This window comes from Mus caroli, unplaced genomic scaffold (genome assembly GCF_978045245.1).
Source record: "Mus caroli unplaced genomic scaffold, Mus_caroli_1 scaffold_4, whole genome shotgun sequence".
In the NCBI taxonomy this organism is placed as follows: domain Eukaryota; kingdom Metazoa; phylum Chordata; class Mammalia; order Rodentia; family Muridae; genus Mus; species Mus caroli.
The window spans coordinates 118,023,762-118,050,153 of NW_028227259.1; the positions used below are offsets into that span (position 1 = coordinate 118,023,762).

Here is a 26,392-nt window from a genome sequence, read left to right on the forward strand (position 1 = left end):
TTTGGAGACCCACACACTTCAGAGTTTAGGTGCTAAAGGCATCGACAGAAGCCGGTTCAGTAAGCAGTGAACTGGCAGGTCACAACACACCAAGAAATGGCACATAATAAAGCCCTCCACAGTGTCCCACAGCCACCCCTATACAGTGGATAATCAGCACACGTCTCTCTGCCTGTTGGCGTGCGTAGTCAGCAACACAGCAATGCAGCAATGCCAGTCCGACAGGTGCCAGCACAGCGGTCACTGAGAGCAGCTCCACGGGAGGGAGCCTGTGAAGGGAGGAGCCCATCAGTGTGGCGGCACAGCCCTCGACAGACAGCTGCCCAGACTGCATCACTACCATGAGGCACAGGACACCCTGAGGCTGGAAGCCAGCACCGCTGAGGGGCTGCGGCACCAAGGCCGAGCTACTGCCTTGCTGAGCTTTCTTTCCAGGGACAGAGTGCACAGAAGGTTCAACTGGACCCAAGTCCCTAAGGCCCCCAGACCTTCACACTGTGCAGAGAAATAACAACGATTTACACCGAGAAGTCACAGGAAGATTTAGACATGGAAGGTTGAGAAAACACGCCTGCAGCCTGGGACAGTCACTCCACCCCGAGCAGATGCCCCGAGCTCAAAGGTGACGGTTCAGGAAGGACAGTCTCCAGACAACTGCATGGCATGGACTATGGAGTCTCACTTGTGTCTGACTCAAGCCGCTGCCTCCTCCTGAGATGGCTAAGGGGGAGACACCTGGCTGACGAACCTGGCACAGGACCTGAGCACTTGTCCTGGTTCTTCACTAGGTGACATTTTCTCAAGGAAAATGTCAATTTTACACAATTCATACTAGAAATGAAGAAGAAGAAAAAAAAAATAAAACCCCAACAACAACAAATGTGTGATTTTTCTACCATAAGCTACTTCTGACTCACATGTTGGTTCATGACACAGACATGATCAGATCCATTTCCTCTAGCATCCCATTTCCCACATGCCAAGAAGCCAAGTTCCAGTCTGGAAGAGGCTGTGGCCACCGCCCTGGCCCTTCTCACACTGTACCCCCTCTCTCTCCTGGATGCAAACTCACAGAATCTGAAAGCTAACAATCTCCTTGTGAAGTTCTCCAGCCTCGGCTGGGAGTCAGCACTGAGGGCCTGAGTGCTTCATGCAGTCACAGGGTCAGCACTGGGCAGACCCAGGGCAGCTGTTAGAGGAATGTTTAAAAGCAGTTACCGATGCAAGCCCCTTCTGCCCACAGGCAGAGCTGGCAAAGCAATGGCCCTGTGGCCACTGGCAGCAGGGGCGGCGCTCGCTCCGAGCCCATGCAAGCTGTAAGAAGCTGCCTGTGGGGAAGGGCCACGGGGTCCCCCCACCACGGGCAACTTGTCTGATCTAGATGTCGTTTCCTCAAACAGTGAGATGACCCTGTCCGGCATCAAGACTGTGATTGAAGTCACACAACAGTGCTGTCTAAGGACTTGCACACATGCTTCCTCAGGGCTGCCCAGACCCTCCTCATCGGCAGTCACCACTGTCAGGCAGAAACTAGGCTGACCCAAGTTTTGTGATTCCTGGATAGTGACATCAAGACTAATGCTGTGCATTACAGCCTGTTGGGGACTGTCCACATGTATTGCCCCCATGATGAAGTGACTGACATCCTCAGGGGTGCCTGAAGTGGAAATTTCTGGGTACTTTGGAGACTCAGTTATGTCATGTGATGTTGTGCTGAAGCAGACACAGGTGAGAGGATGTTGGGCTGAAGTAGACATGTGATGTTTAGAAAGAATATAAATATAACCACACAGACAGTGACAAGGCTTGCATTGGTTCGCCTTGCACTCAGTTGCTGATCTTTATATGTTGTAACTTCATAAAAAGTAACTCACCTTTAAAGAACTCATGATATTCTAGCAACTCTGGCTGGTGAGACAGAGGTTAGCCACCTGGGGTGTGGCCTTCAACACAGGGCCCAAGGTCAGGCTGCAGGGTGAAACTGATGCAGCCTTCTGGACTGTTCCAGATGAATCCACTTGATACATTCAGCAGGTCAAGGGTGGAAACTGTTCTCAACAATTTATGAAACATTTCCTGATTGCTTACAGGCACAGCGCTGGCAACTGCAGGGGCAGAGGGACATACAAAGACAGCTCTCTGGCAGAAGGCAGATGATTCAGGGGACAAGCAGCCCCACCCTGCAACAAGGAGCACAGGGGAGCACTGCCATCGACAAGGAGCATGGGGGGGTGGGGGTGGGGGGACAGCTTGGAGAACACGCAGCCTCAAGGAAGGACTTCCTTGAGTCCTCATAGTGCTTGCAGTGCCCTGACCCATGCTGGTGAAGGAATGACAGATTCCTTCTCACACAGAAAAGGGGCAAGGAGACATGGGCTCTAGTAACGTGCTCTGGGACCAATGGGTCACTGTGGAGAAGGACAAGGACAGAAGAGAAATCTCAGGGCTCGGCCTGTGTGGGGGACAGGCAGCTAAGACTTGGTTAGGAGGGACTCGCTGAGAGACACGTGAGGAGCACAGCATCGTCCCATCCCAGGGACTGTTGAGTGGTGGTTTCAGCGAGATGCTGGCTGGTGCCTGTGTGTGGCTACACCCATGGTAAGCTTTGCTCTGACCTAGAATATATTCTTTGGGTTGCGGTTTTGTTTTTTAAAATTGTTTTTGTTTGTTTGTTTTTGTTTTTGTTTTTTTTTTTTTCAGATAGGGTCTCATCATGGATCTCAGACTGGCCTGACTCAGATCCTCCTGACTCAGTCTTTGAGATCTCAAATGACAAGATCCTAGAGTGGGTATTAAATCTGGAGAATAGCAGGAACTCATAGGAGGCATGCATCCTCCTACAAAGTGCAGGGAGTAAAACAACTGTGTAGTGTCCACTGTAGTGCCACGTGTCCCTGTGGGACCTCAGCATCCTCTCCTCCTTGCTCTCCTGTAAACACGGTAGAGCCGAGAGTCCACTCTTTTCCAGCACAGGACAGGCATTCAGCTGTCTGTTCATCCCTGGTGTTTGCAGCTCAGCCAATGCTAACAGGAGATGCTCATGAGGGGCTGCCCAGTGTTGGGGGCCTCACGGCTTCAGCTCTGGAGACACAGATGAAGAACCAGGAGGAGAATTCCAGTTACAGACTAGCTAACTTGAGAGTCGGGTGGCTGCATTTTGAAGACCTGGAATATGTGACCTAAGTCTGTGGGAAAGGAATATTTACTAGGTTCAAATAATGATTTTTTTTTCTTTTAGAGAGTTCTCTCTGCATAGCCCCAGTGTCCTGGAACTCACTCTGTAGAGCAGGCTGGCCTCGAACCCACAGAGATCCACCTGCCTCTGCCTCCCAGGATTACAGGAGTGCAACAACCCACCCAGCTATGAATGATGAATTTTACAACTTATTCCACGCAGGAGGGTCTCAGTTTTGGGTACACTAAACCCTACGGTGCTGGCACCTCACACAGAAGAGGCCTGCCAGACCATAAACCAGAAGCCATGCCAAAGTAGCACACAGCTGGATTAGCATCTTCACAGGGAGGAAGGACAAGGGTGTCTTTCTATTTTTTTCTATTTACTTATTTTTACAATGTTTAAATAAGAGAATGTAATAACCCAGCAGGGGTCCAGGCAAAAAAAAAAAAAAAAGCACTTGGGGCTGAAAAGATGGCTCAGCAATAAAAAGCTGTTTTTTCGGAGGACCAAGGTTCAGTTTCCAGGGTGCTGGAGCAACAGCTGAGAACTCACATCCTGAGACACAATCACAGGTCTGGGAATGGCTTGGGTTTCTGAAACTTCAGAGCCCACTCTCAGTGACAGGCCACTCCTAATCCCAAACAGTTCCACCAACCGGGGACTAGCATTCAAATGGATGAGCCTACTGGATCAATTCCCATGCAAGCCACCGCTAGGGGTGACTCTGAACTCAGGTCTTCTACTCGGCCTGCCAGGTGGTAGGGTCATAGGTGTGCATTGCCATGCCTGCTCTGTGGCTAGGAGTCAAACTCATGGCCCTGTGTGTGCTGGACAATCATCCTACCAGCTGAGCTACAACCCCAAAATTATGGTTTTAAAGCACGCTTTAAATTCCATTCAAGCTTCAGGGGCGTACACTACACAAGAAGACCCTATCTCAAAAAGCATGTTTATATTCACACACACACACACACACACACACACACATTGTGTGTGTGTGTGTGTGTGTGTGTGTGTGTGTGCACTTACTCTCTCTATCTGCATCTGTTTTAAGGACACTCATAACTAACTAGAGGGGTGTGGTGGTAGACAGCTCTTCATGCCAGGCTCAGAAGAGCACTCCCTATTGTGCATCCTCCCTACTGTACATCAGGCCCTAGCCTGGATGGGGTGGGGTAGAACAGATAATCAGAAAGCCACTTGTCTTAGTTAAGACTACTATCGATGTGATGAAACACCATGACCAAGAGCAAGCTGGCCAGGAAATGGCTGATTTCAGCTCACATTTCCAGGTCATGGTCTATCACACAGGGCAGGAACCTGGAGGCAGAAGCTGACACAGAGGCCATGGAGGGGTGCTGCTTACTGGCTTGCTCAGCCCTGCTTTCTTATAGAACTCAGGACCTCTAGCCCAGAGATGGCTCCACCCACAAGGGCCTGGTCTCTCCCCTCCATAGCCGGAGCTTATGGGGGCATTTCCTCAGATAAGGTCTCCTCCTTTCTGATGACTCTATCTTATATCAAGTTGACATAAACCTAGCCAGCACAACTCTTACTACTCACATATGCAGTGTAAGCAAACACTGTATGTCAGACTTCAGTCTGAGAATACCTGATTTACACGTGCTGCCTGCCTATCAAGTTACCCAAAATCTAACTGCTTAAGATAGGGGCTCTTACAGGCAAGCCAGATAACCTGAGATCAATGCCCTGGACCAACCTCTGTATCTCTATCTATATATCTATAGAGAAAGATTAAATAAAAGGCACTGCCCATCTCACTGCAGGCAGGGACAAAGAGGCAGTGTGACACAAGGTTAAAGGAGCCCGGACCATGCCCATCCCATCATGCCCCACCCCACTATAGACAGTCGCTACTCAGAAAGTCAGCAGTCGCTCCCAGACACAAATGACCTTTACAATCAGAATGGGGAAGGGCACCAGGGGGATGGGAGCCCACGGTGTGGATCCTCCATCCAGGTGAGGAACGCAGTTCTCAGAGCACCCCTCCACCTTACTTGTCTCAGGCAGGACTGGCAGGTTTTCTGAGGTCCGAAGTTCGATGGTGCACCTTACAGGAAGTGCTTTGTGCTGGAGTCATCATGACCAGCAGCAGGGAGGGGTGCTTGCTTCAGCTGTGCGTCACGACTGAGCCTGGCAGATGGCTCAGGGGACTGAAGGCCTGCATGGGCACTTGTAGCAAGGGAGAAAGTTATCCCTCGTGCCAGTCAAACACAGAGCCAGCTTGTGCTTAACAAGACAGCCTTGTCTTACTCATCCTCTGAAAGACTGGAGAACAAGAACACACACCAAACCACACCTGCAGAGATCACGGCAGAGCGGCATGCCACAGCTTGAGCAGTGTTACCAAAGAGTCGGGGCACATGCGGGCTTATCCAAGCCGCCACACCTTAGCTGGGAACCTACTTACTCTTCAAGCAATGGTCTCTGACAAGCCAATGTGCTGACCGTTTGTGTGTGTGCTGGTGCTTGTATGTGAGCACAGGTGTGTGTATGTGTGTGTGTGTGAGCACAGGCATGTGTGCATGTCAATATATTTGTCCCTGTTACTGTTTCCATCCTGGATCTTGGAAGTCTTGGAAGACAGAGACTGTCTAACTCATTTATATTTTCCCAAACTCTAATCACAAGACACTGAGATTACAAGTCTTTGCTACCCCTCCCCCCTATCTTGGCCATGTAGCCTGGCTGGCCTGGAACTCACTATGTAGGCTGCCTTCCAAGTGCTGAGACCACCACACAGGGCCAATAGAAGCAATCTAATAAGATAAAGGTTAGAAAACAGTACACAATGCTGGGGTAAGGGTGCAGGGTGGCAGGCTATAGCTTGGTGACACAGGACTTGATTAGCATGAGTCAGGCCTGAGGTTCAATTCTACCCCCACCAGGGCAGAAATGCTGCAAAGGGCAGTGCTGAGCCTACAAACAGCAAAGCAACGCTGACACGTGATGATCAGACAACAATGAAACCTGACCTGGTAACAATCAAATATCAGTAGCAATGTAAAATCCACAACCCTCACTCAAAAACCATCGGTATTTCCTGCCAACAGTGAGGATGGTCCTATTTGCTTCAGTTACAGATGCCCCAGTGACCAGGCAGCAGCCCAGGAAGGGTAGAAACATCAGGGTCAAGTGACCTGGGGCTCGTAGCCAGGCCTTCCACCATAGCACAGGACCGACAGCCACCCTCACCTGCAGGACAAAGCCACACAGACAGAATCACAGCTGAGAAAGGCCTAAAAGATAGGCACCTCCCAAAGCCAACATGTGACTGAGGCATAGCAACCGGCGAGGGGCTGGAGGGATATGTGTGTATACATGTGGAGGTATCTTCTCTTGCCTCCCCCATGCCCGTTTTGAGACTGTCTCCCAATGAACCTGAAGCTCACCAGCTGGATAGATTGGCAGCCAGAGAGCCCCTAGGCTCCTCCTGACTCTGACCCCTAGTGATGGGGTTACAGACAAGCATCACTGAGCCTGGCCTGTCAGAGGATGTTGACGATCCGAAGTCAGGTCCTCACGCTAACTCTACCCACTAAGCTCTCTCCGCAGTCAAGGACGAGCAGGCAATCTCATTCCAATAGAGATGGAGTGATACTGACTAATGCAGGCCACTTAACCTAAGTAAGAACCACATCGCCAAACAGGTCTCCTGCAAGCGCCATGAGGGTCAGAGTCTCCCGTGGTCTGCAGAAGCACAGGCGGGCTCAGGGAGCCTTTTGTGGATGTGGAAGCTGGAGGAACTGTCTGAACCCTGTGCAAGATTAGCCATTCAGAGTTTATTTTGGGCTTCTTAATTGGCTTGTTCCATTTCTTTGAAGAAAAGAATGTCTTGAATTCGTTCCTCAGTTTATAAAAAGAAAAATGCTTTAACTCCAGGCAGACCGTGAGTTCCTGACCTGGCTGACAGGCCGTGGCTGTCCTCTCAGCTGGCTGGCCTGAGCCGTAGCAACAAAAAGTCAAGTTCCCGAGCGCTCCCCACTACTAATAAAGGACTACACATGCTGGAGACGGCCCAGTGGCTAAGGGCATGTCCAGATGACGTAAGTTCTAGTCCCTGCACCCATAGCAGGGGGCTCACAACTATCTGTAGCTCCAGGAGACCCAATTCCTCTATCGAAGCCAAGCACAGGTGCTAACCAGAACAAGCTAGTCCCGGACATCTGAGAGTACAGGAACCGGAAGCTTCCCCACGTGATGTCAAGCTATGCTCTTGAGGTGGACGCCGACTTCCAGAACCCACGATCCTCAGTGAGGCGTGCCCTAGTTTCCCATTGCTGCCTGTAGATTTTCAGCACATGGTGACGGCTGGCTGTACTCAACACCTGCACTTCCACGTCATGTCGTGGCGCTACACCCTTAGCTCTGGAGCTCAGGACTTTTCCTCCCACAAGCTAAGGAGAACAGGCGTACAAATGCTCCATCTTACACCCAGCTGGGGCGGCTCAGGAAAGGTAAGTCAGGAAAGGAGCAGTGCACCCCTGAGGAGGAGTGCACACACGGCCAGCCAGGCGGGACCTTTCATTTCTACCACTGTCAAACAGTGTAAATCCTAGGCTGTAGCTTACTACCGAGACTTGGGATAAACCGTGAATCTTGTGTTGGGTCTGTCTGTGTAGACACCTCCAGCACCCGCTACTCTGGCAGCAGGGCTGGGACCAGGGTCATATACACCTAAGCAACAGGACAGCGAAGCCACAGAGCTAAAACCCATCCCTCGGGACATTTTTTTGAGCTTGTGGTCAATTTACAACTCAAAACCCGAAAGACCACAGGCTGAAGAGATGGCTCAGTGGTCAGAGCCCTTGCCGAGGACCTGAGTTCCTTGTATCTCCAGCTCCAGAAGGGGATGTTGCTCTCTCACTCACCTTGTGCAGCGGGAGCACCAGGAAGGCCCCTCCCCCACTCGCTTCAATGATGATGGCCACGAATCTGGGGTTGACAGCACAAAAGGAACTGTCCCAGGTGACTCGGGAGACGCGGATGTCGTCATAGCACTGGTCATTCTTCACCGCCTGTCCAAAGACGTGCCGGAACTTGCTCTGCCGCACCACTCGCCGCATCGTGTCTATGAAAAGAGAGCAACGAGAAGTGTGTGAGAGCTGCGTGCGCCAAAGCTGCGCTTCCACACCAGGCAAGCTGGAAACAGCGCCTTGGCACGGCCTGCGCTCCTGGAAGGTGCAAATCCCAGATCCTGTGCAGAAGGAGCGGGAGAGCACGGCAAAACAGGTGGCAAAGCTCACAGCATCCAGAGGCAGAAGAGAGTGCTCACTTCAAGAGAAGGATCAAGGCAGGACCTGAAGGCAAATCCACCTTTCGGGGTGGGTGGGAAAACACATTCCACCCTTCCTACTTTGGAGATAGGAAAACACCTAAGCGAAAGAACCTTGTGGGTGGGAAGCTGAAGGAAATCCTCAAACAAGACGTGATTTGGTGGCTTTTTCCTCAGCCTGCCAGGGTCGGTTTCCAGTTCTTAAACACCCTCCCTCACCCCGACACCAGCATCCCTCTTCTGAGCACTGTGCTGGCTCCTGAGTCACTCCACACAACCAGCTATGCAGACTCAGGAGTCGAGAGGCTGCTGCCCTGGCCCCCTGTGCTGCCCACAGAACTACCTAGACCGCCTGCTGGCTGCCAGGGGCCAGTGAGGAAATCTGACCTGAGGCTGCCACAGAAGTCAAGAGCCGGGTCTTAGAACAAGGAGCTGTAATTAAACGGGAAGTGGCTGATGAAGGCCTCAGGGACAGGGAGTCTGCCAGCTCCATTCTAGCCAACGTGAAGAGCTCTACACTGGGCTACAAGCCAAGGCAGCCAAAGCCTGAACTGCATGGCAGAGGCAGCTGGACAGAAGGGAGGGAACATGGCTAGTGTGGAGGAGAAAAGAGACCAGGATGGAGGCTCAGGGTCAAGCCACTCAACTGCTTGCAGAGGAAGCTGGGCATGGGGATTGTGGGTGACAGCTAACTGGGGCCCTGGGACCTCTCTGGGTAGCCAGATGGGCATGAACACGGGAAGCTTTGTGCTTCTTTCAGGCCCCAGGCCCCACACCTCAGGTTTCTAGCCAGCACTTGATGTAATTTTCCCGTCTGCTGCTGTACAGCATTCTGTTCAAAAAGACAAATGGAACTCGGATAAAGAAAGCTAAGTGGAGCCGGCACACAGCCAAACCCTGACAAATTCACAGAAAACCAGACCGCTGTGAACAGAAGAGGCCAACAGCTGTCTGTCTGTGCCATGTGGGACCTGAAGTGGGCAATGCTATTTCTCACCGACTACATCCCTCCCACTGCTAGACACAGACAAAGTTTATGCCAGAGCCTCTGTCCACCTTTGCAAGGCTTGTGTAGCAGTGTCCTCTCTGCACTGCTGGAACATGTAGCTGGGCAGAGCTGGAAGCCCAGTGGCACGACCCTACACCCTGCATTCTGTAACCCAGCTGCTGTCTGCCCTTCCCTGCTGACTCCTGGGACTGTACACTTTGAATGCTTGGTACAAGATGCTAAGGGCTTACACTCAGCCAACAGCATTCACTGTGGAACAGTATGAGTTCTTCCTTCAGCAGTGAGTCAGACACAGCTTCTACTATGGCAAAGACTCAGGGAACACACCTCCATACTGGCCGCTCTCCAAAGCCACCACCTTCTCAGCCATTCTACAAGTCACATTCTACAAAGGCTAGAGGCCCCACCAGCACATCCCAGCAAGCGTTTCAAGAGGTAAGGCTCAGTCAGCAGTTAGTTTACTGCTCCCTCAGAGCCCCACATTTGGTACACGCAGCTGCTCACAACTGCCTGTAGCTCCTGCCCCAGGGGATCTGATACCTTCCTGCTTCCACACATACCTGCATTCACGCCCATACCCACCCACACACACACATAAGCACAAAACAATTTCAGTTAGCCGGGTATAGTGGCACATGTCTTTAATCCCAGGCACTTGGGATGCAGAAGCAGGCAGATCTCTGAGTTCAAGACCAGCCTGGTCTACTGAACAAGTAGGCAAAGCTATACGGAGAAACCCTGTCTCAAAAACAAAAACAAAAACAAAAACAAAAACAAAAACAAAAACAAAAACAACTCAAATGAAAAATACGCAAAAACAAAAAACAAAACCAAACAGGTCTACAGGTCTGTCTTGCGCTCTCTCTCTCTCTCTCTCTCTCTCTCTCTCTCTCACACACACACACACACACACACACACACACACACACACACACACAGGGGGATGCACACATAGAGGGGGATGCACAGGCATACACACCATGTATAAGGACAGGAAGGGAGCCCACCAGAGAGCAAACCCAATGACTAAGCTCAGAAGAGAAAAAGTGAGTATCACCGAGTGACTGGTGTCACGGAGTGACCACTGTGGACGTGCCCTACACTCACCGAGCATCTTGGGTGGAGCTCACAAGGACAGAGGCGAGTTGTAAATCCCTAGCAGAAGCAGGAAAGAGAGCGTGCACACACACATAAACAGATACACATGCAGGAAAGAGTGTGCACACACATAAACAGATACACATGCACATTTTATAAAGCAGAAAAGTGGAAACTGTTATCACGACAGTGTGAGACATGAATCAATGCAACAGAACTCAAAATCCAGGGCCAAAGGGGCTCAGAGGGAAAGGACACCTGCTGCACAGCCTGGTGACCTGAGTGTGGTCCCCAAACACATGTGAAAATGGCAACAGAAAACCACATCCACGGTGTTGTCCTCTCATCTCTGTACATGTTACCACACACACATTCATACACATGCCCCCACATATACACACACAGTATACAGACATATAGGTACCCACACATACACAGTGTACACACATAAACATACAACAACAACAATAATAACAATAATCACATTTTTAAAAAAGCACTTCAGCCCCGAGGTAAAGCCATACTTTCTCTAGTCAACTGACTTTCAACACGAAATGGAACCACTCACGGGGCATGGAGTGTCAACAAAGGGCGCTGACCCAGCAGGCCAGCCCTGAGAGCAAGCAAACAGAAAGATGCTGGTGATGGAATGGGTCTGGAGCCTGGACACAGGACCTGAGCCCACAAAGCCCCCAGGAGGAGACACAGCAGCAAATCTTCCTGGCCCTGGACGGCAAAAGCAGCTCACGTCTGACACTGTGCAAGCAACGTAGCTGACAGGGCTCAACCAGACAGAGAACTGACCTCTCCAAGTCAGCCTCTGACCTCCACACGTACACCATGGCACACACGTCACAACAACACACACTAACTAAAGTAAGTAAAAATATACACCGACATTTACTGCAAACCCTAAATCTAATAAGGCATTCACTGATACCTAAAATATATAAAGAACTTATTGAAAAGGAGACAGGATAGGGAGGACAATTTAAAATCCTCAAGGTAGACTTGCCAGGCATGGTAGAGGCAGGAAGATGAGGTATTCAAAGTCAGCCTCGGCTACAGGCAATCTTGCTTTTGCCTACTGTATGTGAGACCCTGGGTATATAACCAGCACCATTCCCCCAATGGGCTGAAGGCTCAAAGGGACATGCATCTGTCCAACGCACACAGGTCTGTCACTTATGAAGTGACAGCCAACCCCTCCATGAATGGGTCCTTTACCCCAGCATGAAACCCGGCAGCCAGAGAATCGCTGATGTAGTATGGGCAGCTCTGGATCTCTAGGGCGTCAGGTGGGCTGAGCTTTGGAAGGGCCTATCGGTGCCTTGTGCTCTAACAGATTTCCACCTGACCTGGCTCTTGAGAGAACTGAAAACGAATACATGACCTCCCCCTCCCCCAACTCCACTCCCACCCCCACAGCAAAGGGAGAACCCTGAGTGCTGCTATTCGCTGGTCTATTAGATAAACTGCTATTGCCACAGAGACCGCTGCTCAGCACTGATGCACCAGCACACCCTATGGCCCGGAGAGACCCTGGCAACATCACAGTGCCGAGAGGCGGTACAAAGACCTACAGAGCCTAGCTGTTTGTGTTAAGCCTACACTAGGCAAATACAGAGAACAGTTTGGGGGCTGTGGGTTAAGAGCTAAAGACAGAGGGCAGGAGGCTGTTTCTTAGGACTCACTTGCCCAAGCACTGTGGCAAACGCTTTAATCCCAGAACTTGGGAAGCAGAGGCCAGACTAGCTTATTATCAAGGTCCAGGACAACCAACAACACGGAGAGTGACCCTGTCTCAAAAATAGGCAAACAAGACTTGTGTGTGTGTGTGTGTGCGTGCTCACACACGTGCGTATCAGGCACATACGATGCCTGCAGAGGCCAAAAAGAGGGCATCAGATCCCTTGGAAATGGAGTTACGGGTGGTTGTGAACCTCCATGTGGGAGCTGGGAATAGAACCCGGGTCCACTACAGGAGCAGACAGTGTGCTTAACTACTGAGCCATCTCTCTCCAACACCACAGGCTTCTCTTAGGGGTCATGAAACTGTTCCCAAGTCTCTGTGGTAATGGCTGCACATGTATTAGTTTTCTTTTGGTTTTCTCTATCTTAAGCACGTACAAAGGTGTTTGTTTTTAATCTGTACAGAGTCCCGCACAGACTCTAGTCCTCACTGGTTTTTAGACACTAGCAACTGTTACTTACGAGCCCATTAAGTTTCCCTACCCAAAGGGAAAATCCAACCAATGCCCTACTGACAAGGGCACATGAGGATAACTTCATACAGTGGTAAACCGAGAACTCTACAAAACTCTGTGTTCTCCCACCTCAGCAGCACTAATACCCTTTCCAAACAAAGAAAAATCTGAAAACGATTCCAAAGACTAGAACTCTCTGTAAGAGCCACCAGTGTTGACATCTGGCATTCAAAACTTCAGCTGGAAAACTAAGATGTCAAAAACAAACTAAAAAAAAAATTTAAATGTCTTATCAAACTTAGATTTTTTTTAAAGTTCTCTCGTCTAAGTGATCAGACAACAAATTTTAAAACTAAAATATTTTGTAAGGGAAGCCAATTCCCAACTGTATGAGAAAGAATTAATGAAGCAGTCCTGGACAAGGAGATCCAGATACAATTCTAAACGCCCTGCCAGAGAGAAGCTGCTCATGAGGTCAGGTTGTGAGCACTCCCCCTGCACGTGACCTTTTCTTCACAGATGTTGAGAACGTCTCAGACGTAGAGGGCTGTGAGCCAGGCATGACGGAGACGGAGGCCGGAATTGAAGATCAGCCTGGAATCGGGAGCAAGACTCCAAAGATCAACAAAACGATAGATAGGCCAACAAGGCAGAGCTCGGCCAGGAGAGCACTTGGCACATAAGGAGCGGGGCCGACTCTGTCCCCAGAACTGCTGCATAAGAGCTGGGATAACGCAGGCTTGTGACCCCGTGCCAGGGATCCATGCTGGCCAGAGCCAGTTCTGGGGGACTGTCAAAAAAGGAAGAAAAAACAAGGCAAGGAAAACACCCAAGAATGGCCTCCCTGAAAACACACATGTACCTGCACACTCACATGCACACACATATATACACAAAACTATTTAAAAGGATGGTGTAGTTGAGCCATTGAGCAAATTAAGGAAACGCTCAAAAGATTTCACAACAGATCCCAGTAAGTAGGAGAAAGTGTAAATATGTCTTTTTTTAAAAAAAGATTTATTTATTATATATAAGTACACTGTAGTTGTCTTCAGACACACCAGAAGAGGGCATTAGATCTCATTACAGATGGTTGTGAGCCACCATGTAGTTGCTGGGATTTGAACTCAGGACCTCTGGAAGAACAGTAGGTGCTCTTAACTGCTGAGCCATCTCACCAGCCCATAAATATGTCTTTTAATTCCCACAAAATCTAGCTCGTGTACACCTTTAGTCCCAGAACTTCAGAGGCAGAGGCAGGTGGATTTCTGAGTTCAAGGGATGCCTGGTCTACATGGTAACTTCCAGACCACCCAAGATTCTATGGTAAGACCCTGGACTTATGCACAGATATGACTGCACTGAAAGAGGAAGAACAACAAAATACAAAAGTACAAAAGCCAAATATGATATCACTCACCTGTAATCTAGCACTTGAAAGGCAAAGGCAAGATTAGGCTATCCTTGGTCACAAAGCAAACTTGATGTTAGCTTGGGTTACCTGACATAGCTGCAAGTTTTATGTTAATTATGGATATTTGAGAGGAAGGAACCTCAATTGAGAAAATGGCTTCCAGAGGACAGGGCTGTATGCAAGAACATTTTCTTAGTGATCAATGGGGGAGGGCCCAGCCATTGTGGGAGGGGCAATCCCTGGGCAGGTGGTTCTGGGTTCTATAAGAAAGCAGACTGAGCAAGCCATAAGGAAGGAGCAAGCCAGTAAGCAGCACCCCTCCATGGCCTCTGCATCAGCTCCCGCCTCCAGGTTCCTGCCCTGCTTGAGTTCCTGTCCTGACTTCAATGATGAACTGTGATGTGGAAGTTCAAAAGCAAAGAATCCCTTTCCTCCCCAGTTGCTTTGATCACCACATTTCTTCACAGCCAACAGTGACCCTGCCTATTACACCTGAAGAGCCAGCCCAGTAGAGAGGAAGCTTGAGCCCCAGGCCCACGTTAAATGTCCTCTCTAGGGCCGGTGTCAATCTCAGAAACATGGCCATTTGTCTCTCTGCCCTGGTTTCTAGGTATAGCTGAAACCAAGAGAACTGATTACCCGGTAATCCGGGCTTTTCTTCTGTTTCTTAGACAGGGTCTCTCTGTGTAGCCCAGGCTAGGACTCACACTTGCAGCCTTCCTGCTTCTGCATCCCAAGGGCTGGGACTTTAGACCTTGCCACTAGGCTCACAATGTGTTGGTAGGCAGGTGGTATATACCTCAGCTTTGACTCCAAATAAAGGAAGCCTAAACTCTGAAAAGTTGTGTTCATTATACCTAACATGAGGTATACAGATTTGCTTGTGTTGCGGGAAGCATCCTAAGGAAGGAGCATGACCAAACAGCAGGGACCCCCACGGCTTCGGGCTGTCTCTCTGGCAATGGCTCTGCAAGCCCGCAAGAGGGTTCTGCGGTTGCTGCACAGGGAGAACGGTGACGTTTGAGAAGGGAAGACAGAAGCGACCCTGCAGTGGCAGAGAATAAACTGTCCCTGAAGCACCTGAGTAAATGTTCCTCCACCTGTCTCCTCCAGTCTCATTTTAAGAAAAGGCCCACCACCCCAGCGTTTTCCTGTTGACTGAGGCACTGTCTGTCTACAGAGTCACACAGATGTGTTTCTCTGGCGTGTGTGAGAGGAAACACATCCTGAGGGAAACACAGGAAAGCTCCCATCAGCAGAATCCTGCCAGCGGCTCCGCAGACGCCATTCCAGGGCATCAGTGAGGAATGCACAGAAGACTTCCAACATCCCCCCAGCTAGCAGCAACCTCAGAAAGGCTCCAAAGACTCTGTGAGGGACGGGCCAGGCCCCCAAGAAGCTGCTGTTTCCGTGACAGGCACTTTTCAAAGCAGACTGGATGTGTTATATTAAAAGGACAGTAGGGAGCTAAGAGGTGGCTCAGCAGTTAAGAGCACTGGCTGCTCTCCCAGAGGACTTGGGTTTGACTCCTGGAACCCACATGATGGCTCCCAATTGCCTGTAATTCCAGTTCCATGGGACCCAACGCCATCGGCACACGGTGGTACAAAGACATGTGTATAGGTCAAACATATAAATAAACAGTAAAAAAAAAAAATAAACTACAAAAAACAAAAACAAGAGCAACACAACACAAAACAAAAGAAAAAAAAAAAAAAAAAACCCAGTACAGCTGAGGCAAATGTCTTAAACTCTGGAGTCTCTTTTAAGAAGAAATGTAGTGAGCCTGTCGACCCACGCGGGACAGATTCACAAGAGAAGACGATCACAGTAGAAGCATGAGATTCCTGATGAAACACTGAGTCCGGTACTCATCACTTCTGGGTAGGAGGTGGCTGGCCTTTAATTTGTCTATCAATGATTCTCAAAGAAGCTTTATAAATCACACATTTTCACTGCATTCAACACTAACAGTCACAGGAGACATTTAAAGGAAAAAAAAAAAAAAAAAGGCTGTGTGTAGTAGCTCACACCTTTAATCCCAGCACTCTGGGGATAGAGACAGGTGGTTTCTATGTGAGTTCATGATTCAGCCTGATCTACAAAAGTAGTTCCAAGCCAATCAAGGCCACACATAGTGAGGCATAGTTCAAAAAACAAGACTTGCCTAACTTAATATATATTCTTTTTTATGGTTTATGTGTATGGTTGTTTGTCTGCATGTTTGTCTGTGTACCTCATGTATGCCTGGTGCCTGAGATCAGAAGAGGATGCGAGATCCCCTGGAGCTGTAGCTACAGATGGTTGCAAGCCAGTATGTGGGCGCCGGGAATCAAACCCAAGTCCTCAGCCAGAGCAACAAGTGCTCTTAACTGCAGAGCATCCCGTCCGTACTCACTAATAAAAACTTTCAGAAGGAGGACCACCTGCACAGCAAGTTACACACAGGCAGCTCAGCTAAGCCGAGGCTCTGGGGAGTGGTAGGAGGAAGCTCTGTGCTCTATGCTTGCTGGACTTGCTAAAGGCAGTCCTGCTGGAGACTGCTGGCTCCCTACACAGATGCAGCAAGCACAGGGTAAGCTTCTGTGTGTTCAGCATATCATGACAGAGAATGCTAAGGACAGTCAAACCCATGAAAGCCGTCAAGTAACTTCTTTCCAGCCAGGGACAGACCGACAGTCTGGGCAGACGCAGGTTTCAATTACACAGCCCAAAACAATCTGGCTCTAAAATGTTTCTAGAAACAAAGACAAGAAAATAGACTTAACCGGTGGCTGCGGGGCCAGCCTGGGCCACAGGAAGTCTGAAGGGGAATCGCAAAGCGCTTGCTTCCCGGATCTGCATTTTCCAGCGCTCTCAGCGACATCACACAACTGGCTCAGAGAGAACGAAATACTGAGAGTCACAGTGACCCGGAGCCACAGAGCATGGCCAGTCGGCTCTCCTGCTTTCTCAGCACTAAGTCCTCAGCACTAACGTCCACATCACACGTCCCCTCTGCTTCTCAGTCAGTGGACAACACTCATCAGAGCCCTACAGTGGGGTGCTGCCTCGACGGGCACAGTCCCACTTGCTGGCTCAGTGATCTTTAAATACGAAACGACACTGAGCCAACACTTTATGAGCATTGAGAACAAACGGAAAAGCCAAAATTCAGAATGCAGTCTAGATAACCTGTACTGAGATGAAGCAAAGAAAGCATTAGTCTCACCCACAGGAGTAAATCCTCTCTTCTGATTTTAAAAGCTCTGTCTGAGATCCTAACACACTAGAAATAGTCACACACACATGCACACGTGCATACACAGGCATGTACACAGACGTATGTGTGCACACGCATCCACCAAAAATGCAATTCCTAAAGACTACATTGTGCTAACAGTTCTCTACACATTCCGAAGCTTCCTAGACCCTTCATATTTTACAACTTGTACTCATTTTAGAAAGAAAAAAAAAAAAAAAAAAAAAAAGCTGGAGACTACCTGAGGTGAGACAAGAGCACTTACTGAGCAATCTGAGAAAACGACAACGTCATGCAAATGCCTGCCTTTCACTGTGGCAGGAACTGAACCTGGGTGAGATGCCCAGGAAGCAGCCCTGAAGACCAAGAACTCATCTCACACCTGCATCCGGAGACCCTCTGAAGACCCAAGGGGCATTACAGACAAGGTAAGTCACCTAAGCCGGGGCACACAGAGGGTCTGTAATTATTAACGCAGGACACTAGGAAACAGCCCTAGTTCTCCAGTGTCTCTCACGGTGCGTGTTCTTACTACAGAGCTAACATGCAAAGATGTGTGTTCACAACCCCTCCCCTCTCCTAATCTCTGCTTATCACCAGTATCTTTATGATAATAACTGCCTCTACCCCCTTGGCCTGCATCTGAAGACAGCTCAGCCTCTCCCTGCCCCAGAGAACACACGGTGGCAGCCCAGAAACCATCCATGGCTGCAGGCATCTCCCAGAGGCCTCTGTGAAGAACCAAATTGATCCCAAGAGTCCTCAGGCTGAGTGCAGAACTTCTGCGGATATGAACAGCCCAGAGTGTTTCGGAACAGTCCTGCTACACTGATGACCTACTTTCCTTATCAACAACAGGGAAGGGAAAAAAGGCTGAATATGAGTGTCCAAACTTGCTCAGTCTGTTCTTCATTACTTAGTCAATGAAGTTTCTCTCGCAATAAAATTTTAATAATTCTTTGGAAATTTTATTGTTTCATAAATGAAATGACTAGATTCCCTGATCTGAATAATAGGATAAAATAAGAAGGCACGTTTATAAAGAATGTTGTTAGGAGCTGGGCAGTGGTGGCGCACACTTTTAATCCCAGCACTCGGGAGGCAGAGGCAGGCAGATTTCTGAGTTCGAGGCCAGCCTGGTCTACAGAGTGAGTTCCAGAACAGCCAGGGCTACATAGAGAAACCCCATCTTGAAAAACCAAAAAAAAAAAAAAAAAGAATGTTGTTAGGATCAGCCACAGATACAACTAGCAGCATCAGAACACACAACGAAGCCAGGTGTGACCCAGGATGCTGAGGCAGGAAGGCTAGGAGTGTGAGGCAGCCTGTCAATGCAGTCAGATACTGACTTCTTAAAGACACAGACAACTTCAGCTGAACACGCCTGGTGTCTTTCCCCTGTGCAAGCGGGGATGTATGATGAGGAGTCACAGGACGCTGCAGGGGACTGCAAGACACTGTGGCTCTGGTAACTGACAAGGTCATCCTTGACTGCCACCTACCTGCCTAAGTTATTCTGGTCCTCTGGTTATTGTTTCTTCCGCTATAAACTGGAAAACTGTTTATAATAAAAGCGAATGAACTGTTTCTTTCTCATCATGCAAAGCCTAAGTGTACACACTCTGTCCATCAGTTCACACCTAGGAAAACACGCGTGGGTCACGGAGAACACATTCATTTCCAGCATCTACAGGGTCACACACATGCACACTCAAATGTGAGGGTCCTTATCCTTCTAGTTCATTTCTTCAACGACTTAGGCCTCAGTCACGTGCCACACTGGACACCGCAGGAGACTGACAAGCACCTGCTGTCCCAGAAGCTAACGCCATGGTAGACATGAACTGGACAGGAGGAGGGTAGTAGGGTGGGGCATTACATCAAGGATGGCTTCAGAAAGCCTGAAGGCGGAGCCCAGAGCAAATGAGGGGAAAGTGGGGCAGGACAGCAGCATGTCGGTTCACCCGAGGCTCTAGGCCAAGTTAGGGATTTCACCTTGTGTACTGCAAAAGGTTGGGAGGCACATGCACTAATTCCTCTCTCTCTCTCTCTCTCTCTCTCTCACACACACACACACATACACACACACACACACACACACTACTGTTGAGGAGCCCAGTGTCTGGCACAATCACTTTAGCATTTTAAAAGTTCCCTTGAAGCCGGGCGTGGTGGCGCACGCCTTTAATCCCAGCACTCGGGAGGCAGAGGCAGGCGGATTTCTGAGTTCGAGGCCAGCCTGGTCTACAAAGTGTTCCAGGACAGCCAGGCTATACAGAGAAACCCTGTCTCGAAAAACCAAAAAAAAAAAAAAAAAAAAAGTTCCCTTGAATACAGCTGGAGACTGGACATGCAGGCAGGAGCTTCTGAAAGCTCTAGAGGATGCACTGTCTGAGCCAGAAGTGCCGGTCCCAGTTGAATCAGGAAAAAGGGATGGAGACACAGGATACCACCAGCTGGATTTCAAACACCTCATTTGATAAGAGGGGCATTAAAATTGATTCTAGCATTAGAAAAAAAAAGTATTAGTGTGACTGCAGAGGTACGTGTGCTACTGAACATATATGGGGGTCAAAAGACAACCCACAACCTACCTTGTGGGTTCTGAGGACTGACCTCAGTGGCCAGGCCTGCATGGCAAGCGCTTTACCGGTGAGCTAGCTCACTTTTGATCCACACAGGCAGCGCACTCCCAGAGTGCACTCCACCCAGAGCAAGAGGCAAGGATGGCTGACCTCCCGCCTCAGCAGTCAAAGACCCTTCTCATACAGCCAGGTGCATAAAACCAGCACCTTTTCAGATGGGCGACTGCATCTGCCACTTGAGGCTGGGCTACAGCTTAGAGGTGAAACATCTGCTTAGCATGTGGGCAGCCCCAGCTTCAGTAACCAACTGTAACACACACACACACACACACACACACACACACACACACACACACACTCCTTTGCCTGAAATAAAGTGTACTGAAAGGAAATATACTGAGGAGACTACTTGAAAATAAAAATAAGGCTGGGCATGGTGGTGCAAACCTTTAACCCCAGCATTTAAGAAGCAGAGGCAGGCAGATCTCTGCTCTGACCAGAACAAGTTCCAGGACAGCCAGGGCTACCCAGAGGGAGGGAAGGAGAAAGGGAGAGAGGAAGGGAGGAAAAGAGAAACGAGAGATACACCAGACATACACACACATTCACACACACACACACACACACATGGGAGAGTCAGACAGACAGAGACAGACACTAAAAGAAAAATTCTCTAGCCACAAAGAGTGGGAAGCACAGCATCAAGTGACAGGAATACTCTCATAAGCAACCGCATTTAGTCTGTAGGAAATCTCTAAGAAACGACAAGAAATAATAAACACCTACAGATATACAAATATAGTCGTCTTTTAAAGTTGCCAGAATGACATATAAACACCCACAAATACAAACGCAATTATGAAACCATCCATTTTTGCAGCCATTTCTAACACCGAAGCCCACCTTCCAAACCACAGTGTACAAAGGAGCTCTGAACAGGACGGTGACCAGGTGAAGCAGTGACGATCGCCCTACCCAATTCACCTGCACCTACCCAATTCACCCAATTCTGGGGCTGGACTAGAAGTCCCCTCGGGCTTTCCTGGTCCCTACTCCTCCAGGGTGCGCACACAATGAGGACATTGGCTGCCCTCGTATTAAAGGCAGAGGCACTGCAGGGAACGCTGACCCTTACCTGGATGCACACTAGGCTGTTCCTGAGTCCACTTGGACAATGACTTCAGATGATTGAAAACGCCAGCCAGGAAGTGAGATTAGTTCTTGTTTAAAGCTAAACTCACTGGCCAGAGCTACGAAACAACGCTGTAAGAATTGCTAGCTGGGTGAGGTGCTGTAGCCTATGACCTCAGAAAGGCTCAACCTCAAGACCAGCCAAGGCCACATAGTGAGTGTGAGGAAGATGGAGCACCTGTTCCAATCTCCAGCACACCCATGGGGTGGCTGTACATGCTGGAGCCCCAGCACAGTAGGCAGGTCCTGAGCGATCTCTGGCCAGCAAGTCTAGCTGCAATGGCAGCTTCTGGTTCAGGGAGGACCCTCTCAAGCCAGCAATGCAGAGACCAACAGAAGAGGACTCCTAACACTGCTCCAGCCTCCATACCTGCACATGGCTACACACACTCATGTGCACTACACAACATACAAACCCCCAATGCTGACAATATTCTGAATTTGTTCAAGAACTTAACCAAGTAAACGTCCAGTACCCAAACTGTGTGCTGGTAAGATGGTTTAGTAAGAGTTAGGACCCCATAGATAAGCCTGATAACCTGTGTTCCTAAATTCCCCCTCCCAGACCCACTGTTAGGAGAAAAACAACTTCTACAAGTGGTCCTCTGACCTCCAACCTTCAGTGGCCCAAGTACTACGCAAATTAATACAGGTGATTTTTGTTGTTGTTGTTGTTCTTGCTTTTGTTTCTTAAAGAAAATAGATGTGAGTCTCTACGTACAGGTGTGGCCGGCAATTAGGTATTCTTCAGCTAACACGGGTGGAGTATCAGCGCTTGCCAGCCAGGCTATCCTGAGAAACAAAAGGCACAAAAAAACCTGAACATTCTATACCTTCAGGAAATACAGACTATAATGGTACCAGTGTTCCCATTCTCCAACTAGAAAACAACTCATAGTTCGCTAGTTTTTAATTCCTACTACCTTAAGGTGACTGCTTAGTGCTGGTGGAGACCACAGACTGGTCTCTGCCTTTGTAGCTTCATGTCTAAAGTATCCTTTTTGGTTTTATTTGTTCGTTGTTGGTATTTTTGTTTTGAGACAGTGTCTCACTCTATAACCAGACTGACCTCAAAATCACTCTGCCTCTGACTTCCTGGTGCTAATACTCCAAGTATGAGCTGCTATTCTAGGCTACTGTATGGATTTTACATTCTACTCAAACACACCGAATGACAACAGATTCTAGTAGCACAATCTCTGGCAGTGTTAACAAAACCACCCATGTTTGCACTATTTTTCCCCACTCACTACTGATTTAGTCCAAACCAGCACCACCACACACCCTCAGACGCTGCCCTGCTCTGGACATCCCACAGCAGGGCTTCCCAACAGGCTTACTCGTGTGCATCCACATCCAAAGACTACACGTGCAAGATGTTTACAGAAGCTTTGTGCTGTGCTTTTAAATCGTGCCAAAGGCCTTGAGTCCCAGCACCCCAGAAGCAGAGACAGAAGGATCTCTGCGGATTTGAGACCAACCTGGTCTACATAGCAACCTACAGGACAGCCAGGGCTACACAGAGAGATCCTGACAAGACAACAATCTGGGCACTGGTGATGCACAGCTGTAATCTGAGCACTTGGGAGGCAGAGGCTAGCCTGGTCTACAGTGTAGTTCCAGGACAGTCAAGACTATGCAGAGAGACCCTATCTTGAAAATAAACAAGTTAATTAATAAATTAAAAACAAATTAATAAATTAATAAATTGTACACTTTCAAGGTAAGCTAAAATGTAACAAGCTTTATAAACCAGAAACCACTAACTTGTCCTGGAAAAAAAATCAAACTCCTGACCCTTCCTTCCTCCACTCTGCAAGCAGTGTCTGAAAGACAGCTTAGAGACAGCTGCTCTGGAGCCTCCACAGGGGAGCACCAGAAGGAGTTTACAGAGGGGCAGAAAGCCAGGCAGAGAATGGGGTGCCTCTGGCACTGCAAGCCTCAGGTGCCACCCTTCCCTAATCCTCTTCCCAAAGTTGTCAGAAACCACCGTGCCTTCCCACGATGGTCCCCAGATGGAGAAGAGAAAAGAGGGGGGAGGAGGACGGTCATGACCACCAGCAGACTCACTCTCTTACAGATGGCAGGACACACAGCCTCCTCCCTTCCAGCTGCAGGGCACCTCTGTGTGGGCTCAGCCTGACCCCTCATCTACTCAACTGTTCTCCTAAAACCTGTTACCCTGAACACATACATACAGTTCAGAAAGAATCTATTCATCAACAAGGAAATCCTTTTTCAAAATTTTTGAGCTGGAAAGACGGCCCAACTGTTAAAGCACTCACTACTCTTGCAGAGGGCCTGAATTTGATTCCCAGCACCCACGTCAGGCAGCTCGGACCTGTCTTAACTCCAGCTACAGGGATTCGAAACCTCCGGCCTGTTGGTCTCATCACTCATACGTACCTGACACACACATATAATTAATTACAAATAAATACAGTCAGACAGTGGTGGCACAAACATTTATTTATGGCTATCACTTAGGAGGCAGAAGCAAGTCAATCTCTGAGTTCAAGGCCAACCTGGTCTATAGAGCGAGTTCCAGGACAGCCAGGACTACACAGAGAAACCCTGTCTCTGAAAAAAAAAAAAAAAACAATAAATATTTTTCTTAAAAAATCGTTAGCATGAGATTAACTGATAGACCATTTGCCTAGCACAAAGCCCAGGATTTGATTCTCAGCACTACATAAATGCTTATTTATAATCTCAACATCCAGGAGATATATACAAGAGGATACTAAGTCTAGGGTCACCCTCCAGCACAGGGCATCTGTGAGTGGACTGACACACAGCCTGTCACTGGTTAGTCTGTGAAAATGATCATCAATAAGCACAAGAGAATAGCCTGAGCCATCTGCTTGGCTCCCACCACTCCCAACGAGGGCTGCTCGGCAGAGGTGGGAGGCCTCCAGATACAAGTTCTGCAGAGCAAAGCTAGGAGCTGGATCACGGATCCTCTCCTCTTCCACAGGACTCTTGGCAAGCAAGACCCAGAATTCCACCACCACCATTAACAGTTTAACACTGCTGGGAGTTGAACAAATGCTCCCTGTAGCCAGGGTTTATAAAGCTGAATTTGTGTTTAAAAAGCCATCTGAGCCCCAAACACCCAAGTCAGTCTCCAGACTAGTCCTGAGTCAAAGTGGGCCTGCAAACACTGCCTGCCTCCAGACAGTATGCCTGTCTCCCCTCACCATGTAGTTCAGCCCAGGGCACTCACGACACCTCACGCTGCATGAGACTGAAGTGGCAATCTTAGGGGGAAAAATCAACCCAAGACTTCCAACTTCCTGCTGAAGCTTTGCTGTGAAGTATCAGTGGCCAGCACAGAAGAGAACCCAGAGCAGCCAACCACCCTACTCCTGAAAGGCTACGGGCCAGCACGCAGACCCAGAGGAGAGACACTTGTCCCGAGAACCTGCTGACCCGAGTTTGATCTCTAGAGTCAAGTAAAGATAAAGGAGAGAACCAACTCCACACTGCCGTCTTCTACTCTGTACCGCGGCACGGCACGGCACGGCATGGTACCGCACATGCACCCTGCTACACACATGTCATGCACTCACAAACACACACACACAGTAAATTCTGAAAATTAAAAAGAAGATAAAACCAGACAACACATCTTACCAAGCATCATCCAAGGACGGTGACCTGCCCTTGTTGGCTCCTGCACCACTCTCGCTTGCCAAGTGAAACTAAGACGACAATGTTAAGCTAAAGATACTGCTAACCACAAAATGAGTTTGGTGGCTCACTTGTAAAGCAACTGCTCTCATAAATCCCACATTTGGCTCTCAGCTCTAGGAGGTCATCCTCATGGGCACACACCCCACACGGACACACAGGCACACAGAAAAAATATATCAATTTTTAAAATAAAAACCGAAATCCCTCTGCTCAATCGAGTAAAATTTTAGTGAAAATGTACAGATACCACCCAAAGTCTTTATGCCCTTTATTTTTTTCAATACAGAAATTTCACTTGAAGTAGCTCTGGCCCTAGTTCTGTAGAGCTTGTCTACTTAATAAATTTCTAGAAATACTGCTAGATTAACTTATTTTTATTTTACAGGCATGAGTATTTTGTCAACATGTCTATCTCTGTCCTGTATGCTTGCCTGGTGCCTGGGAGGTCAGAAAAATGCTTCGGGTCCCCTGGAACTGGTGTCATATGTAGCTGTGAGCAACCTAGTGGGAGCTGGGACTCAAACCCACTCTTTGAGGGCAGCCAGTGCTTTTAACCACAGCACCATCTCTGCGGCCTTAGCTATCTAAATTTTATTTTAAGATTTATTTATTTTTTATTTCTTTATTTTTTAATTGGTTATTTTATTTATATTTCAAATGTCATTCCCCTTTCTGGTTTCCCCTATTTTTTATTTCTATGAGTACACTGTAGCTGTCTTCAGACACACCAGAAGAGGGCACTGGATCCCATTAGAGATGGTTGTGAGCCACCATGTGGTTCCTGGGAATTGAACTCAGGACCTCTGGAAGAGCAGCCAGTGGTCTTAACCACTGAGCCATCTCTCCAGCCCTGGCTATCTACTATTTTTATGGAAGAAATGTTTAGTTCTGGAAAGGTAAATGCTTGTACGCATGTCAGAGGCCTTGGGCTCTCCCTGCTCCATCCCTTCCTTTAACATAAGTGACCATACATGTGTCTTTCCTACTATGTTAGGAAAATGGCCTGAGAGTCCAAATTAGAGGCTGTATAGAAATACTCCACATAAGCAACAGACATATATACTGACCAAATGATCTCAATTTTGGTCCAAAATGAATAATTGGATATAGACTTATTACAAGTGTTTAATTAGAGCTTTTTCTTAAATCTGAGGTACACTGCTTTTAACAGCTCTTTTCTTTGTGTGCATTATAAATGTTAATAAGGTTTTCTTTTTTTTTTTTACTGTATATAACTGCAATAAAATAGACACTGCAATAAAAACAAAGTGAAATTTAAAAATACAAATAAACTTCAGCACAAATCTCCCTGCTTAACGGCGATGACAGCTCGGGTTCATTCACAAGTGCCGGGCACTTGTAGAGCACACACACACTCTTATATGAGTAAATCAGCCTCGATTCCTTAAGTCCCTAAGAATGAAAGGAATTAGAATCTTTAACTGGGAAAGAATGCTGACGGTTCTGAGAAGGAATT

The 26,392-nt window shown here is 48.5% G+C and overlaps 1 protein-coding gene across 2 annotated transcripts in view; it reads right to left on the reverse strand.

Moving 5' to 3' along the window:
* The window catches only part of Coro1c (coronin 1C), a 64,722-nt gene that overhangs the window by 30,637 nt on the left and 7,693 nt on the right, over positions 1–26,392 (reverse strand). For both annotated transcript variants that reach the window (XM_021162248.3, XM_021162247.3), the window contains one exon: positions 8,071–8,270. In XM_021162248.3, the coding sequence (XP_021017907.1) occupies positions 8,071–8,265 (195 nt within the window). In that variant the 5' untranslated portion in view covers positions 8,266–8,270. The remainder of the gene's footprint in view (positions 1–8,070; positions 8,271–26,392) is intronic.